Raw genomic sequence first — 18,968 nt, 5'->3', positions numbered from 1 at the left:
TGTGGAGAACTGTCAAACTGTTCGATGGTTTCGATTTCATTTGTGTGAGTGAGACGAGTGAGTGCTGTTCGTGTAGCGACGTTGTTTGCGTGCGTGTGGGGGGAAATAACAATTTGTTTACGTTTTTCAAATTTGAGTTATTTTCGTAAAATTTGTAAAAACTCTACAAAATACGTTGTAATTTGCTGATTTTAAAGCAAGCCCAGCATCAAATCACTAATTTATTTTACTTTTCATTCATTTCAGACGGTACTTAATCAACGTGACGTCATCGTTTTTTGCACACAGTAACTCAAACCCCATTTTGCGTGTGCTTGTCCCGTTACCCAACGCACACTTGTTGCCCCCCTGTGGGTGGTGGTGGTGGAACTCAACGAACTCACCGCTGGCACCAAACTGACGGTCGGACGGCAGACATTGCATTTCGGGCAACCAAAATGGAAGCTCATCCGATGGACGAGTTTTGCGGATCCAAATTTTGGGTAAGTAACGGCGTTTGAACGCACTTAAACTACTGTCATACGGTTAGTAACGGTGGAAAGTACGCGGGGAATGTAAAGTTACATGGAATTTCACGTGAAATGTGCCGGAATTTATGCTGATTTGGCTCGTCTGGTTTCGCATGAATGAGCGGAAATTTGACAGCTAGCGGAACTCGCCGAGGGGTGATGCAAAAGGCTGGCCGAGGATAACGGGATCTCTCGTGAGTGACGCGGCCGGCAGGCCGGGTTTGTTTATGTTTTGATTGTGCGGCGTGCAACAGCTGGGACTTGGCAGGCCGGCATTTTTAAATGCCAATATTTACGAGCTTCAAGGAGCGGGAGTTTTACGAACGCATTCAGCTGGAATAAACGTGTTGAAAGAATATTGAATAGCCGCTTGAAGAAGCGCAAATAAAAACATTTTTTAAATCATATTTATGTTTTCGCAGGATTCCAACGTAACATGGTACACGGAAGACCCGGACCTGACGCCATGCTTTCAGCAGACCGTGCTCGTGTGGGCGCCGTGCACCTTCCTGTGGGCCTTTTCCGTCATCGAGCTGTGGTACCTGCGCAGGAGTCGCAACCGGGACGTGCCCTGGAGCTGGGTCAACCTGGCGAAGCTGGCCGTGGTCGGGCTGCTGGTGGCGCTGACGCTGGCCGATCTGATCAAGGCGTTCACCAAGCAGGGTCCGGTGGACGCAGTGTTTTTCTACACGCCCGTGATTAAGATCGCGACGTTTGTGTTTGCCGCCGCCCTTATCTACCTCAACAAGTTCTACGGCATGCGGACGTCCGGGTTGTTGTTCCTGTTCTGGTTCGTGCTGACGGTTTGCAGCATCCCAAGGTGTCGGACGGAGATCCGTGGCCACCAGAGCCGCACCGAGTCGGATCCGTGGGCCGAGTATCAGTTCGTGAGCTTTATGATTTTCTTCGCCGCATCGTGCGTCATGTTCCTGTTGAATTTCTTCATTGACAAGCCACCGCGAGAGACGAAGTATGAGATTACCGACAAAGACTGCCCCGAGCTGTCGGCTACGTTCCCCTCGCGCTTGGTGTTCGGGTGGTTCGATAAACTGGCGTGGACGGGCTTCAAAAAGCCGCTGGAAAATGACGACCTGTGGAACATGAAGCCGGAAGACGCCTCGAAGGAAGTTTCGCCGCTGTTTTTGAAGTACTGGAACGAAACGCTCGAGAAGACGTATCAGACGCGAGATGTGGACGACGTTACCAGTTCTGCTAGCTACAAGAAACAATCGGCTCAAGTGGACTTCAAAACCAAAAAGACAAAGAAGATCGCGTCCATTTTGCCCGCTCTGGTGAAGGCATTTGGACCGACGTTTGCGTTCGGATCGTTTCTAAAGCTGGGACAGGACTTGCTGACCTTCGCTTCGCCGCAGATTCTTCGACTGATCATCAATTTCGTCGCCGGAGATGAGCCGTTGTGGAAGGGAATTTTCTACGCCCTGCTCTTGTTCTTGGTTGCCGGAACGCAAACGCTACTGCTCGCCCAGTACTTCAACCGGATGTTCTTCGTAGGACTTCGCATCCGTACGGCTCTGATCAGTTCCATCTATCGGAAGGCGTTGATCATCTCGAACAGTGCCCGCAAGGCATCGACGGTTGGCGAGATCGTCAACCTGATGTCGGTGGACGCGCAACGCTTCATGGACCTCACCACGTACATCAACATGCTGTGGAGTGCCCCGCTGCAGATCGCCCTGGCGCTCTTCTTCCTGTGGGAAATTCTCGGCCCGTCCGTGCTGGCCGGTCTCGCCGTCATGATCATCCTCATCCCCGTCAACGGTGTCATCGCGAACAAAATCAAAACGCTGCAAATCAAGCAGATGAAGAACAAGGACGAACGCGTCAAGCTGATGAACGAGGTGCTGAGCGGAATCAAGGTGCTCAAACTGTACGCTTGGGAGCCCAGCTTCGAGCAGCAAATCCTGAAGATCCGTGACAAGGAAGTCAAGGTGCTCAAGTCCGCCGCCTACCTCAACGCGGGAACGTCCTTCATCTGGTCCTGCGCCCCTTTCCTGGTAATGTATCCCTTTCATGTTTTATGCTTCCCACCCCCAAAAAATCAAGCCTCTTCCTCTAAAAAAAAACCAACAACCAATTCGATTCAAACCAAAGGTCTCCCTCATCACCTTTACCGTGTACCTTCTGTCCGACGACAGCCACGTGCTCACGCCGGTGACGGCCTTCGTGTGTCTCACGCTATTCGACATACTCAAACTTCCGCTGGTTCTCCTGCCCATGTTGGTCGTTTACATTGTTCAGGTAAACGCGGCTCGGTAATAGATTCACATTCGGGGTGGATGATTTCACAATTGGCTTGCAAAGAGGAAGAGGAAACAGTCTTAATGTTAGTTCTCTAACCAATATTGTTTTTGCTCTCCCCCCGCCAATCATCGTGCTCTAACAAAAATCGCCACACACAAACACACGCACACATTAAAGGTGTCATTGGTCACATTCGCAACCTACGTCCTGGTGGATGAGAATAACGTCCTGGACGCCACTACGGCGTTCGTCTCGCTGGCACTCTTCAACATCCTTCGGTTTCCGCTCTCGATGTTGCCTATGCTCATCTCTAACATGGTGCAAGTAAGTTATACAAAAGGCAAGCTAGCATTTTGGTTGCGCGTTTAGGATTAAGATTAGAAATAAGTAAAAATGCTTGGAATGGTTTCTAAACTGTACAAACAGTGAATGTGGGAATTCACTTTGCATTCGTTTAACTGCTTAAGAGTATGGAAAGTATTAAGCAAGTAATACTAGTTTAACTATCAGCGATTCAGCAAATTTGGCCTGAGATCCTTAGCGAACATAATTAAAATCTCATTTCTGGAACCCGTTTAGCTCGCCGTTTCGATGTCGAGGACAACAAATCATTTGAAGTCCAAAAAATAAGCAACGAAGCAATTAAAAATTTAAATTAAATTAAAAAGTATACTTAAGTGAAAAAACATGCAAAATTTTGCTTCGTTTGATACCCATATTAAAAATTATGAAAATTTGAGTATTTTCGAAAAAATACGGTATTTTGTGAAAATTTGAGTATTTTTACAAAAAAAAATCTAATAAAAGTGAATAAGCATAAAAAGTTTCGCTTCGTTTGAAATTGAGTATTTACAAAATATACAGTACCTTATAAAAAATTTAGAGTATTAATATTTTGAAAATTGTTATGGAAGGATGAAGTCTGGAGTTTTTTTTTGAAAAGGTCCTATAAACCAAATTTTCAATTTTTGCTTTTTGGGTGTTTTTAGAACCGCCTTGAGTCAGGGGTATTTAAAAACACCCAAAAAGCAAAAAATGAAAATTTGGTTTATAGGACCTTTTCAAAAAAACTCCAGAAGTCAATTTTCAATCGTTGATCAGATTATAACCGGCAGAAAGTTCGAAGTAACATCCCGACGATAACAATTATCGTTATCAATAGACGTTTACATAATCGAAGGCGTTACATACATACAAATTGGCAATAATGTCAGACGTTGGTTTGAGCTCAGACTTAAACTTTTTTTTTAAATCTGTTTTTTCATCTATTAAAAATACAAATATGAAGTCATTTGGTTGTACCACTGCCGAGATACAGCTATTTGAAGTTAGCAGTTTCAAAAAACGGGTGCCACGATATGAATCCTCATTAATCCGGTGCCGTGTGCATGACGATGGCTGATTTCGAAAAGTTTATTTAAAAAAAGATAAAAATATTTTTGTTTTTCATATGAAAAATTGTCAGTTTTTGATTTTTTTTCAATCCTATCTCGGGATATCGTGGCACCCACTGCGTGAAGTGCGGTGAATCACACCTATCTGAGGCGTGCGCACTGCCATGCAAAGTGGACTTGGGGGACTAGACAGAGCAAACCAAGGCGCGCATCAAGTGCGCCAACTGTGGAGGCAACCATACCAGCAACTACCGTGGATGCAGTGCACGGAAAAACTACCTCGAGGAGCAGGAAAAGAGGAAGAAGAAAGCACCAGTGTCACCGAACGTAACGGTTCCCGCGGACAACTAAGCGTTCCCTTCTGGATGGGGGCGATCGTTTGCCAGCGTGGTCGCTGCCGTTGGCGGCAATGCGGCCTAGCAAGAAATCACCGGGGAAGATCTCTTCACCCTGCCGGAGTTCTTAGCTCTCGCGGGGGAGATGATGACGCGGTTTCGGACCTGCCGTTAAAAGGCGGAGCAATTTCTGGCCCTTGGGGAGCTAATGATCAAGCACATCTACAAAGGATAAAATACTGTGATTTAGTGATAAGCTTTTTCTCTTCCTTTCCCCTTTCCTTTGCAATTTTAGCAAGTTTTTTTTTAATTTTTCTTGCTTTTGTTAGTGCCTTACTTATAGAAATAATTGTTCCAAAATGGAATATGATGCAGCACACAGCTGAAAAGAACTCCAAAACTCTGTTATGAATTGCAAAAGAACTGATTGTACCTCGATTATTCACTAATAAAACCGAATTGAATTGAATAATTTGAATTGTTATTTTTAATATTGCGATAAACAGTAAAACATTCGATAAATTTTCATTTTTGCAGTCAAACGTCAAAAAACAAAAACAAACCAAATTGGCCGAGGGGTCAATGGATACAAAAATAAAGTGTAATATTTTTTTTAAGTTTTTGTGAAATTTCAAGTCACGATTTAAGAAAACTTAAAAAAGCGACCAACTCAGCGTCGATGATCTCTTCACGCTTCCCGAGTTTTCGCTCTAGCTGGCGAGATGCTCACGCGCTTTCGTGTCTGCCGAAACAAGGCAGAACAATTCCAAGCTCTCAGTGAGCTGATGCTGAAATACATCTACAACGGATAAGCTGTCTTTTGCAGCGAAGTTTTTCGACGTTAATTGACTAAACATATTGTGATTTAGTTTTAGACTTTTATATTTGTACCCTTTTCATTAGCGAATCTCGAAGGGTTTTTACTAACTCCTTGGTTAGAACATCCAAAGAACATCAAAATGAGCTACAGAACAAACCATAGCTGAAAGGAACACCAAAACTCATTAAAGGTTATAAAATATACGAAATGGTGAAAAGATTTATTATTAATAATAATTGAATATTGAATTGAAATTAATAAGGCCTTTGTTTTGAAAAGGTAAAAGAGCCATTTAAAATACTTGCAGAAGTAAATTTAAAACTTCGCGCTAGGTCGAATGTTGATCTCTTTAGGTCCAAAATATTACTGCGGGTGGCAATGTTTAAAATTCGCGCGTTTATACGACCGCATGTATTTAAATGGTCGCGTGACAGCCGCATGCAACCGCAGAACAAATTTTTGCCTGTTGTCAAAGGTTATTTTGAAATTAGTGAGAGCTTGGTTTAATAGGTCTAAAATAGGAACGTCTTTCTTTCTTTTTTATTTTATTTATTTATTTATTTATTCAATTAAGTAACGTAAGACTCAGGGTGGCCACTCAAGTCGGGAAATCGGAAAAGTCGGGAAAAAGTCGGGAATTCGCCAAAATCCGCCAAAAATCGGGAAAAAGTCGGGAATTAATGATTTTTTGTCAAAAAGTCGGGAAAAGTCGGGAATTCTGAGCATACTTGATTAAAAATTATTTTTTAATTCTTGAATAATTTTGTAATATTTTGTAAAATTTTCAAATTGAATTCACTCATTTCTGCTTTAGTAACTTACTTTAAATTTAAGGTTCTTTTCACTATTTCAATATATTTGAGTATAGAAAAGCTGTTAAAGGCATTCAAAATCTTAATGAATATTGGAGTCTTTGACACAGATTTTCATAATATTTTTTATGAATCAAATGATCGCTTTAATTTTTCTTCATCAAACAAGAGGTAAAGTTAATGAAAAACTAGTATAAAAATAGAGCTTAATGGCCAGCTTAGAATTATGATTCTTTTTCATTTTGTCACATAATTGGATATTTGGTAACAGATTCCAACTTGAGTTTGTCAATGTTTTTTTATTGTGAATATTTTTATTTGTTCAACTAAATTTATTTAGTTAAATATTTAAAATATTTTTTTTCTAAATGTTGCCCTTGAACTTTTTTTTGTGAGTATGGGTAAATAGATAAAGCTTGATTTTCAGTTTTCGGAAAACTTAAATATCGAATAAAATCCAAAATTGAAAAACTTTTTTACGTTTTGGAAACATAAAGAAAATATTGAAATTGCAAAAAAAATAATCCAAGAAATTTTTAGTTATTAACTTGTCAAAAACATTTTTTTTTATGAATTCCTTGACATTTTTCTAAATCCTTTGAATGAATAATAACAGCAATTATGTTTCAATCATTCTTTGATTTAAAATGATGATGCAGTTTTGAAAAAATAGGAACGCTATTTTAAGTTCAGTTATCTTTAACTTTTTGTCATTTTCAGTTGAAACGAAGTATCAAAAACTATACGTTTGTCAATTTAAAAAATATCATGGATGTTATAAGTATTGTTGAACTTTCGATTATTTTTTCAAAGACTAATTGTTTGTTCTACTCTGAATCATAATAATGAAATTTCATTTTTGAAGTGTTTTTTTTATTTATTGTTTAGTTTTTTTTATTTACAAAAAATGCCTATATTTGGATTTTTTAAAATTCATTGTGATTTTTTTTCGCTGGTTAATATTGACTGTTCTTATAGAAAGATTTTTGTTTGAAATCATTTTTTAGATAAGAAATGCCTATTATTTGGGCATTCTGGAAAAGTCTGGAAAAAAGTCGGGAATTTGAAAATGGAATTTGAGTGGTCACCCTGAAGACTTCATGTCTTTAACAAGATATATAACCTAGTTTTACGCTGTAACTAATCTTGCTATTGCTATCAAAACGCAGTCATAGCTCAATTTGGGAGTCAAACGATTCAACACCTCTTCTTTCCACTCCCCAGACCAGCGTTTCGGTGAAACGTATCAACCGTTTCCTGAACCAAGAAGAACTGGACCCGGAAAATGTGCAGCACGACGAGAAGGAGTGTAAGTTGGTTCACTTTTTAAGTCCTTTAATTTTGATTAATAACTTTTGTTTCTCTCCCAGCTTGTCCACTGGTCATCGAGAACGGCGTCTTTTCGTGGGGTGGCGAAGAAACCACACTCAAGAACATCAACATTAAGGTGGAAAAGAACGAACTGGTTGCGATCGTCGGTACGGTCGGTTCGGGCAAGAGTTCCGTGCTGTCGGCGTTTTTGGGCGAAATGGACAAGGTCTCCGGACGGGTCAATACGGTGGGGCGGATCGCGTACGTGAGCCAGCAGGCGTGGATTCAGAACGCGACCCTGCAGGACAACATTCTGTTTGGCAAGCCGATGGACGCCAAGCGGTACCACAAGGTGATTGCGGCGTGCGCGTTGAAGCCGGACATTGAGATGCTGCCGGGGGGTGATCAGACGGAAATTGGCGAGAAGGGAATAAACTTGTCTGGAGGGCAGAAGCAGCGCGTTTCGCTGGCTCGGGCGGTTTACAACGATGCGGATATTTACTTCTTGGACGACCCGCTGAGCGCAGTTGATTCGCACGTTGGAAAGCACATCTTTGAGCAGGTTATTGGGGCGAATGGATTGCTGGCGAAAAAGACGCGGGTGTTGGTTACGCATGGTATTACTTACTTGCCAAACACGAACGAGATTTACGTGCTGAAGGACGGTGAAGTGTCCGAGTCCGGGTCGTACCAGGCTTTGATGGATAAGAAGGGTGCCTTTGCGGAGTTTTTGATTCAGCACCTGCAGGAGGTCAACGAAGAGGAGGAGGACATTGACGAAATCAAGGCCCAGCTGGAGTCGGGCGTGAGTAACGAGGAGTTGAAGCACAAGCTGGAGCGAGCGATTAGTCGGCGATCGCGCAGTGGAAGCACCTCTGATGGATCCGGCAATGAATCGTACTCGCGGCAGGCGTCCGATATGGGCGGTAGCAACTCTAGCTTGAGGAAGCGAACGCCGGAGAAGAAGGCCGCCGAGGAACCGTCGAAGAACAAACTGATTGAGAAGGAGACGTCGGAAACGGGAAGTGTGAGTATTGTCTTCATTCTTTGTATTTTAATTAGTTGATCGAATTCCCCTTCCTCAGGTCAAATGGGAGGTGTACAAGCACTACCTGAAGAGCATCGGTCTCACGCTGTCGGTGGCCACGGTCTTCTTGAACATGGTGTTCCAAGGCTTCTCGATCGGTTCCAACCTGTGGCTTTCGCGCTGGTCCACGGATGCCGCGGCCGAAAACGACACCAGCGTACGGGACATGTACCTCGGAGTTTACGGCGCGTTCGGTGCTGGACAAGGTAAGGCCTATCCTGCCAAAAGTGGCGCGATTCCGTTGTTTTTAACCTTCAAAATTACCCCACCAAGAGATGTTTTCCCGAAAAGCGGGAAACCCTTTTACAGACAGAGAAGGAACAAAATCTCGCACACACTTACACTTTTCCACGCTCTCTTTCGTTGCTGAACACCCTCCCCCCACCCGCACTGACACCACAAACACTGACCTAATCTGGTATTAATCCTTCCCGCCACACTTTTAATTTCTGTTTTCCCTCCCCCCCACTAGTTCTGGCTCAGTTTATTGGCTCACTAACCTTCGCGCTGGGCGCTTTACTCGCGGCGAAAGCTATGCATGAAGCCTTACTCACGTATGTTCTCAGGTGGCCGATGGCATCGTTCGATACGACGCCGCAGGGCCGCATCCTGAACCGGTTCTCGAAGGACGTCGACACGGTGGACAATGTTCTGCCGCAGCTCGTGCGCTCCTTTTTGGCCATGTTGTTTTCGGTAATATTGTTGTGCCAGCCAGCCAGGCCAGGCCACTTTGCCACTAATATTTGTGTTCGTGTTTGTTTCGTTTTCGTTGTCCTCCCATTGAGCAATTGGCTAGATTTTCGAGAGTTCTACAAATTTGGTGTATTCTTTTTTATATTTGGATGAAACTTAGTGCAAATTCTTCTACATCAAATCAAATCATAGTGAAGTGGTTTCAAAAATGCTATATTTATTTCTGTTAATGATCAATATAAGTCAATAATCTATTCTCCAAGTTTGGTCCAAATCGATGAAGGTCGAGTCCAAAATTGCACTTAGTTGACACCGAATTACCCATGTACAGGCCAGACTCGATTTTCCGAAGTCCTCGCAAAATGTTCACTTCCGAGGCTCCAAAGCGATTTTAGAATTTTAAATCCAAGACGGCGGTGATGAAATACAATAAACTCAGCTCTCACGAACGTTGTTCCACAAAATTTAAGTATTTTCAAAAATATTTTTTGTATAAAAGTTGTAAATACATTGTAGAAAGATTCCCATTGCAATGTATTATAAATTAAGTATTACAAAAACGATATTTTGAACGAAAAACTTTCTCAACTGTATAATTAAGGCCTTCCTTAAAAAATAAAATAATATCAAATAATAAAAATGGATCACACGCAACTTCCGGCCTTCATTTTTTATCAAAATAAATTAAGTATAATTAAATATTTGAGTAATACATGTGCAGAAAACCTGTTTTTTATATGAAGCCAACACATTTTTTTTTTAAGAAACACAATTTAAATGGACCAATGTCAGCTTGTAAACAAGCATCCTGGAGTAAAGCAAAAATTTACTGAATTTATCGGTGAAAATTTGGTTTTCGTATTAGGGCAGTTCTCTACAAAATTGGTCTTATTTAATTAATTTTAGTTTTTGTTTTTTTTATCCAGCTGAAACTTTTTTGGTGCTTTCGGTATGCCCAAAGAAGCCATTTTGCATCATTAGTTTGTCCATTTTCCATACAAATTTGGCAGCTGTCCATACAAAAATGATGCATGAAAATTCAAAAATCGGTATCTTTTGAAGGAATTTTTTTGTTCGATTGGGTGTCTTCGGCAAAGTTGTAGGTATGGATATGGACTACACTGAAAAAAATGATACACGGTAAAAAAAATTTGGTGATTTTTAATTTAACTTTTTGTCACTAAAACTCGATTTGCAAAAAAAAAACTATTTTTATTTTTTTTTAATATGTTTTAGAGGACATAAAATGCCAATTTTTCAGAAATTTCCAGAATGGGCAAAAAATCTTTGACCGAGTTATGATTTTTTGAATCAATACAGATTAAAAAAAAAATCGAATATTGGTCGCAAATTTTAAAAAATGAAAAACTGCGACTATCTTCAAAAAAGTTACCTAAAAAGGGTTATAACTTGAAAACGGTGCACTTTATCAAAAATTCACTAAAGTACTTTTTGATTGCAAATTCGATTTACATCGAAAATGAAGTTGAAAAATTTTTACGACCAATATTCGATTTTTTGAAAAAATCTGTATTGATTAAAAAAATCATAACTCGGTCAAAGATTTTTTGCCCATTCTGGAAATTTCTGAAAAGTTGGCATTTTATGTCCTCTAAGGCTGGTACAAATATTTTTAAAAGTTTTTGTCACCCCCCCCCCCCCCTCAAAATTGGCCCGAAAAATCAGGGGGCAAAAAAAATATTTTTACAATAAACTTCAAAATTTCAATGAAAATTCAAGTGCAACCAACTGAAATCAAATTAAAATACATTCTCCTGCGTTTAAAATCATTTTTAGCATGTTTGGGTTTCTTAAAAAATCTTAAGATTTTTTGAAAATTTTCGATGCAAAATCTTTTTTTTCGATACAATTTTTGTTTTTGTCAGATCATAGATTTTTTGAAAACTAATGATTGCAAAACAACTGAACTAGTGTAAAATGCATTTTAAAACACTTTTTTCATTTAAATGTGAAGACTATGGCTTGTTATTTAAATTATTATATTTTTTTATTTTTTTGCCCCCCCTTGACCTCGGCCAGGGCCGAGGGACAAAAACTTTTTTAAATATTTGCATCGGCCTAAATCATATTAAAAAAAAGTGTTTTTTTTGCAAATCGAGTTTCAGTGACAAAAAATTAAATTAAAAATCACCAATTTTTTTAACCGTGTATTTTTTTTAGTATAGTCCATATCCATACCTACAACTTTGCCGAAGACACCAAATCGATCAAAAAATTCCCTCAAATGATACAGATTTTTGAATTTTCACATATCATTTTTGTATGGACAGCTGCCAAATTTGTATGGAAAATGGACAAACTAATGATGCAAAATGGATCTTTGGGCATACCGAAGGCACCAAAAAAGTTTCAGCCGGATTAAAAAATACAAATAAAATCGAATGACCGAAATCTCAGAGAATTGCTCAACTATTAATGCAATATTTAAACTCTCAAATGCACCCCTGTATAATTTTACAATTTTAGTTTTAAAAGGTGGTTTTTACCCTTTCCCTATTTTTTCTATTTTTTATATTTTATCACCATCTTGTTCTGTAGACAGTTTGACATAAAAATCACTGAAAACCTCGAAGTTAAAAGAACTTTTGACGAGAAACAGCGATTTTACAAAAAAAAGTGTGATTTTGCGAAGTAATAGAAGTTTTTTAGAAAATTGTCCAAAAGAAGGGGGTGCCAAAAAAGTGGGATCGTAAAATCGGTACAAAACTATAGATTTCTGTTAACTATTGATTGGGCCGTCACAAAAAAAAATGAAAAGTTGTCAACTCTTTTGTGCTCACCCCTAGAATGATAGATTAGGATGTCAGGAACAATGTTTTCATACACAGAAAAAAAATATTTCTGTAAATTTACATTATTTATCATGTACCAAAAGGTATCATGATAAATGATATACATTTACATTAGCTTCATTGGAAATTTACATTAGATTCATGAGATTTTCTCACAATGTGACGTAAACGACAATTAAAGTGTATATCTCCAAGCTGTGAACGTGATTTTTTTTTTGCATGTACATTTGAATGAAACAAATTCATCTATAAAAAATACTTTTTCAAAAATAGTTACACATAAGAACTTTATTTGTTCATATCGAGAAGATCACAGAGCAGTACTTATAAATATGTTGTTTACGTCACATTGTGAGAAAATCTCATGTTTTTTCATGAAATGTTATTAAAAAATATCGCTTTTGAGCGAGCAAAATAAAAATATCCAAAATATATGCCTTCTCGTTTGTAATCATAGTAGCCCATGTTTTATGCTAAAAACGCTCATATCCTAAGAATTTTGAAAATTCTTCACTTTTTGTTCACTAAAATGCCAATATCTCGGCTTTGCGTTGATATAAATTGAATGTTCAAAAAAGCAAAATGATCTCCGTAAAATTTCCTAAAAGCTGAATGCATTATTTTTGGCTGCAAAATTTGTTGGCTTGTTTTGGGGAGTGATTTTTAATATTTTTTTAGCTATAAAATACAAATGTTTCTCCCTAAAACGCCCTGCCATGCTCAAACACAAGCTTTTATGGACCATGTCTGTACAGGAATTTGTTCAGGGGACATTAAACTATAACTTCAAGCCCAAGGCGACCAAATTTGAATGACTTTAGTATGATTGTTACGCACATTTCTGAAAAAATACTCGAAAAATGCACTTTTTTCATTCAAGCTCCGCGCGCGAGTTGTAAACCATTTTTGGGTTTTTTTTTTGTTGTATAAAAACATTGTTCCTGACATCATAATCTATTATAAGCCTCAAAGATTTGACATTTTTTTCATTTTTTTGGGACGCCCTACTTTTGATAGATGAAATTTCTTCCAAGTCCAAAACGATGAATACCAAAACGGAGAGTCCACAAGTGTAATCAGTTGACATAAAATGATGGAAAAATATTAATCTTGGTCGGTTTAAAAAATACAATTAATAAAATTTTAAATTTTTAGTCATCAAAATAAATTATCATGGATGTTGCTGGTATATCAGCATGTCTTTTAATGTTTCTCTGTTGTCAAGAATATTTTTAAAAATGTTATTCGCGTCGTTAGCCTGCGATAACAAAATGATTTTTGCTTTGCAAATTTTGAAAAAATCAATGTAAAGCATTAAACGCAAAACCCGTTTTTTAGACATTTTGGTTGACAAAGGGTCAAATGAATGGGATCCAGAGTATGCATTTGGACGTGATCGTGTTATCTTGACGCACGTCGTTTTTTGACGATAAATATAATAATTTCTCAGCGTGCACTAAGTTTCATCTAAGTAACACAAAAATAATGTTATGAAAATTAAATTTGCGAAAATAATCCATTGCTCCCCTACCGTTTGGCCTCCTAGCTGCACAAATTCCTTTTATCGAAGCTTTTTCTCATCACCTCTCCACCCTCTCTCTCTCTCTCTTTCTCATTTCCAAGCCGCCCCCATCGCGCACAGTATTGCATGCAATTTCTTCTGTTGTTTCTAAAACTAACTACTAAATTAACACTCCTCCGTCCAAGCCTCCGAAACCGTTGCTTCGCTAATTTCAACTCGCTCGCATTTGGCCCCATTTCAACCAATCTTGATCGTTCTTGCAGCATTCGAACCGGTAGGATTTCAAGATTCATCTAAACCAAGAACGAACCTGATCCGACTTACCTGCTAGTAACACCGACTAAATTCGTCGAAGCAACTCTTTTTAGGCGCTCGTTTTAGGGAACACACCATGGCCAAATCAACAAGAAAGCATTAAAATTTGGAATCAACCATTCAAATTTAACTAATTTGGGGTCGCTGAACACGAATATGACACTTGGTATATTCCAAAGAATTCAGAAATCCAGAAATCCAAGATGGCGGCCAATATGGCGCCTGTAGTATATTGGGAACATCTATTTGAGGGTGTAATAGTAATTCAACCACTCAAATCTAACTAATTTGAGGTCGCTGAACACGAATATGACACTAAGAATATCCCAAAGTATTCCGATGTCAAGAATTTCAATATGGCGGCCAATATGGCGCCTGTAAAATATTGGGAATATTTATTTGAGGGTGTAATAGCCATTCAACCACTCAAATCCAACTAATTTGGGGTCGCTGAACACGAATATGACACTTTGTATATTCCAAAGTATTCTGAAATTCAGAAATCCAAGATGGCGGCCAATATGGCGCCTGTAGAATTTTGGGAATATTTATTTGAGGGTGTAATAGCCATTCAACCACTCAAATCTAACTAATTTGGGGTCGCTGAAAACGAATATGACACTTAGAAAATCCCAAAGTATTCAGAAATCCAGAAATCCAAGATGGCGACCAATATGGCGCCTGTAGTATATTGGGAACATATATTTGAGGGTGTGATAGTGATTCAACCACTCAAATCTAACTAATTGAGGTCGCTGAACAAGAATATGACACTTAGAAAATCCCAAAGTATTCAGAAATCCAGAAATCCAAGATGGCGGCCAATATGGCGCCTGTAGTATATTGGGAATATTTATTTGAGGGTGTAATAGCCATTCAACCACTCAAATCTAACTAATTTGGGGTCGCTGAACACGAATATGACACTTGGTATATTCCAAAGTGTTCAGAAATTCAGAAATCCAAGATGGCGGCCAATACGGCGCCTGTGGGACCATCCATAAACCACGTGGACACTTTAGGGGGGGGGGGGGGTATGGCGATTGTCCACGATCCATACAAAAAAGATTTTTTTTGTATGGACAATTGTCCACGAAGGGGGGGGGGGGGGTAACAGATTCCCAAAAAAGTGTCCACGTGGTTTATGGATGGTCCCTGTAGTATATTGGGAATATTTATTTGAGGTTGTAATAGTGATTCAACCACTCAAATCCAACTGATTTGAGGTTGCTGAACATGAATATGACACTTGGTATAATCCCAAAGTATTCCGAAATCCAGAAATCCAAGATGGTTGCCAATATGGCGCCTGTAGAATTTTGGGAATATTTATTTGAGAGTGTAAAAGCCATTCAACGACTCAAATCTTACTTATTTGGAGTCGCTGAACATGAATATGACACTTGGTATAATCCCAAAGTATTCAGAAATCCAGAAATCCAAGATGGTTGCCAATATGGCGCCTGTAGAATTTTGGGAATATTTATTTGAGAGTGTAAAAGCCATTCAACCACTCAAATCTTACTTATTTGGAGTCGCTGAACACGAATATGACACTAAGAATATTCCAAAGTATTCAGAAATCCAGAAATCCAAGCTGGCGGCCTATATGGCGCCTGTAGAATTTTAGGAATATTTACATGAGAGTGTTAAAGCCATTCAACCACTCAAATTTTTCTTATTTGGGGTCGCTGAACATGAATATGACACTTGGTATATTCCAAAGTATTCTGAAATACAGAAATCCAAGATGGCGGCCAATATGGCGCCTGTAGTATATTGGGAATATTTATTTGAGGGTGTAATAGCCATTCAACCACTCAAATCTAACTAATTTTGGGTCGCTGAACACGAATATGACACTTTGTATATTCCAAAGTATTCTGAAATTCAGAAATTTAAGATGGCGGCCAATATAGCGCATGTAGTATATTGGGAATATTTATTTGAGGTTGTAATAGTGATTCAACCACTCAAATCAAACTGATTTGAGGTCGCTGAACATGGATATGACACTTGGTATAATCCAAAGTATTCAGAAATCCAGAAATCCAAGATGGCGGCCAATAAGGCGCCTGTAGAATTTTGGGAATATTTATTTGAGGGTGTAATAGTGATTCAACCACTCAAATCTAACTAATTTGGGGTCGCTGAACACGAATATGACACTTGGTATATTCCAAAGTATTATGAAATTCAGAAATCCAAGATGGCGGCCAATATAGCGCCTGTAGTATATTGGGAATATTTATATGAAAGTATTAAAGCCATTCAACCACTCAAATTTTTCTTATTTGGGGTCGCTGAACACGAATATGACACTTGGTATATTCCAAAGTATTCAGAAATTCAGAAATCCAAGATGGCGGCCAATATGGCGCCTGTAGTATATTGGGAATATTTATTTGAGGATGTAATAGTGATTCAACCACTCAAATGTAACTAATTTGGTGTCGCTGAACACGAATATGACACTAAGAATATCCCAAAGTATTCAGAAATCTAAAAATCCAAGATGGTTGGCAATATGGGGCCTGTAGTATATTGGGAATATTTATTTGAGGTTGTAATAGTGATTAAACCACTCAAATCTAATAAATAAATATTCCCAAAATTCTACAGGCGCCATATTGGCAACCATCTTGGATTTCTGGATTTCTGAATACTTTGGAATATTGTTAGAGTCATATTCGTGTTCAGCGACCCCAAATTAGTTACATTTGAGTGGTTGAATGGCTATTACACCCTCATATAATTATTCCCAATATACTACAGGCGCCATATTGGCCGCCATCTTGGATTTCTGGATTTCTGAATACTTTGGGATTTTCTAAGTGTCATATTCTTGGTTGAATCACTATTACAACCTGAAATATATGTTCCTAATATACATATTGGTCACCATCTTGGATTTCTGGATTTCTGAATACTTTGGAATATTCTAAGTGTCATATTCGTGTTCAGCGACCCCAAATTAGTTACATTTGAGTGATTGAATCACTATTACAACCTCAAAAAAATATTCCCAATATACTACAGGCGCCATATTGGCCGCCATCTTGGATTTCTGAATTTCTGAACACTTTGGAATATACTAAGTGTCATATTCGTGTTCTGCGACCCCAGATTAGTTGGGTTTGAGTGGTTGAATGGCTTTTACAACCTCAAATAAATACTCCCAGTATACTACAGGCGCCATATTGGCAACCATCTTGGATTTCTGGATTTCAGAATACTTTGGAATATTCTTAGTGTCATATTCGTGTTCAGCGACCCCAAATTAGTTACATTTGAGTGGTTGAATGGCTATTATACCCTCATATAAATATTCCCAATATACTACAGGCGCCATATTGGCCGCCATCTTGGATTTCTGAATTTCATAATACTTTGGAATATACCAAGTGTCATATTCGTGTTCAGCGACCCCAAATTAGTTGGATTTGAGTGGTTGAATGGCTTTTACAACCCCAAATAAATACTCCCAATATACTACAGGCGCCATATTGGCAACCATCTTGGATTTCTGGATTTCTGAATACTTTGGGATATTCTTAGTGTCATATTCGTGTTCAGCGACCCCAAATTAGTTAGATTCGAGTGGTTGAATGGCTATTACACCCTCATATAACTATTCCCAATATACTACAGGCGCCATATTGGCCGCCATCTTGCGTTTCTGAATTTCTGAATACTTTGGGATTTTCTAAGTGTCATATTCTTGGTTGAAATCCTTTTACACCCTCAAATATATGTTCCCAATATACTACAGGCGCCATATTGGTCGCCATCTTGGATTTCTGGATTTCTGAATACTTTGGAATATTCAAAGTGTCATATTCGTGATCAGCGACCCCAAATTAGTTACATTTGAGTGGTTGAATCACTATTACAACCTCAAAAAATATTCCCAATATACTACAGGCGCCATATTGGCCGCCATCTTGGATTTCTGAATTTCTGAACACTTTGGAATATACTAAGTGTCATATTCGTGTTCAGCGACCCCAGATCAGTTGGATTTGAGTGGTTGAATAGCTTTTACAACCTCAAATAAATACTCCCAATATACTACAGGCGCCACATTGGTCGCCATCTTGGATTTCTGGATTTCTGAATACTTTGGGATTTTCTAAGTGTCATATTCTTGTTCAGCAACCTCAATTAGTTAGATTTGAGTGGTTGAATCACTATCACACCCTCAAATATATGTTCCCAATATACTACAGGCGCCATATTGGTCGCCATCTTGGATTTCTGGATTTCTGAATACTTTGGAATATTCTTAGTGTCATATTCGTGTTCAGCGACCCCAAATTAGTTAGATTTGAGTGGTTGAATCACTATTACAACCTCAAAAAAATATTCCCAATACACTACAGGCGCCATATTGGCCGCCATCTTGGATTTCTGGATTTCTGATTACTTTGGGATTTTCTAAGTGTCATATTCTTGTTCAGCGACCCCAAATTAGTTAAATTTGAATGGTTGATTTCAAATTTTAATGCTTTCTTGTTGATTTGGCCATGGTGTGTTCCCTAAAACGAGCGCCTAAAAAGAGTTGCTTCGACGAATTTAGTCGGTGTTACTAGCAGGTAAGTCGGATCAGGTTCGTTCTTGTTTTAGATGAATCTTGAAATCCTACCGGTTCGAATGCTGCAAGAACGATCAAGATTGGTTGAAATGGAGCCAAATGCGAGCGAGTTGAAATTAGCGAAGCAACTGTTTCGGAGGCTTGGTCGTCCGTGTAAGTGAAATATGCCTTGGACGGAGGAGTGTTAAGAATCGCGAACCGCAAAATTTCAACTAAAAAACCCCCCGAAATAACAAAAAATTTAAAACAAATCTCCCCCTCCACCACTCAAGTGTTGACCACGTTCGCGGCGTCGATCTCGTTTGCGCTCGGGGCGCTCAAAGCGTCCCACGAGATGCACGTGATCCTGCTCCGCCACGTGCTGCGCTGGCCGATGGAGCTGTTCGACACGACCCCGTTGGGGCGGGTGTTGAACCGGTTCGCCAAGGAGGTGGACGTCATCGACAACACGCTGCCCTCGGTGGTGCGCGCCTGTCTCGTCATGATTTTCGGGGTAATTTT

General features: G+C 39.1%; 1 protein-coding gene across 7 annotated transcripts in view; it reads left to right on the top strand.

The window, feature by feature from the left end:
- The window catches only part of LOC120422898 (multidrug resistance-associated protein 1), a 52,025-nt gene that overhangs the window by 11,047 nt on the left and 22,010 nt on the right, over window positions 1-18,968 (top strand). For 4 of the 7 annotated variants that reach the window (XM_039586462.2, XM_039586460.2, XM_039586461.2 and 1 more), the window contains exons 2-7: window positions 247-482; window positions 932-2,524; window positions 2,949-3,095; window positions 7,357-7,441; window positions 7,503-8,470; window positions 8,529-8,736. In XM_039586462.2, coding sequence (XP_039442396.1) covers window positions 438-482; window positions 932-2,524; window positions 2,949-3,095; window positions 7,357-7,441; window positions 7,503-8,470; window positions 8,529-8,736 — 3,046 coding nt within the window. In that variant the 5' untranslated portion in view covers window positions 247-437. Of the gene's footprint in view, window positions 1-246; window positions 483-931; window positions 2,525-2,621; window positions 2,769-2,948; window positions 3,096-7,356; window positions 7,442-7,502; window positions 8,471-8,528; window positions 8,737-9,002; window positions 9,224-18,739; window positions 18,961-18,968 lie in introns of all 7 variants that reach the window. The other 3 variants (XM_039586458.2, XM_039586459.2, XM_052707206.1) reach the window with 3 other exon arrangements.

This window comes from Culex pipiens, chromosome 2 (assembly GCF_016801865.2).
Source record: "Culex pipiens pallens isolate TS chromosome 2, TS_CPP_V2, whole genome shotgun sequence".
In the NCBI taxonomy this organism is placed as follows: domain Eukaryota; kingdom Metazoa; phylum Arthropoda; class Insecta; order Diptera; family Culicidae; genus Culex; species Culex pipiens.
This window is presented reverse-complemented; position numbering and strand designations above follow the sequence as displayed.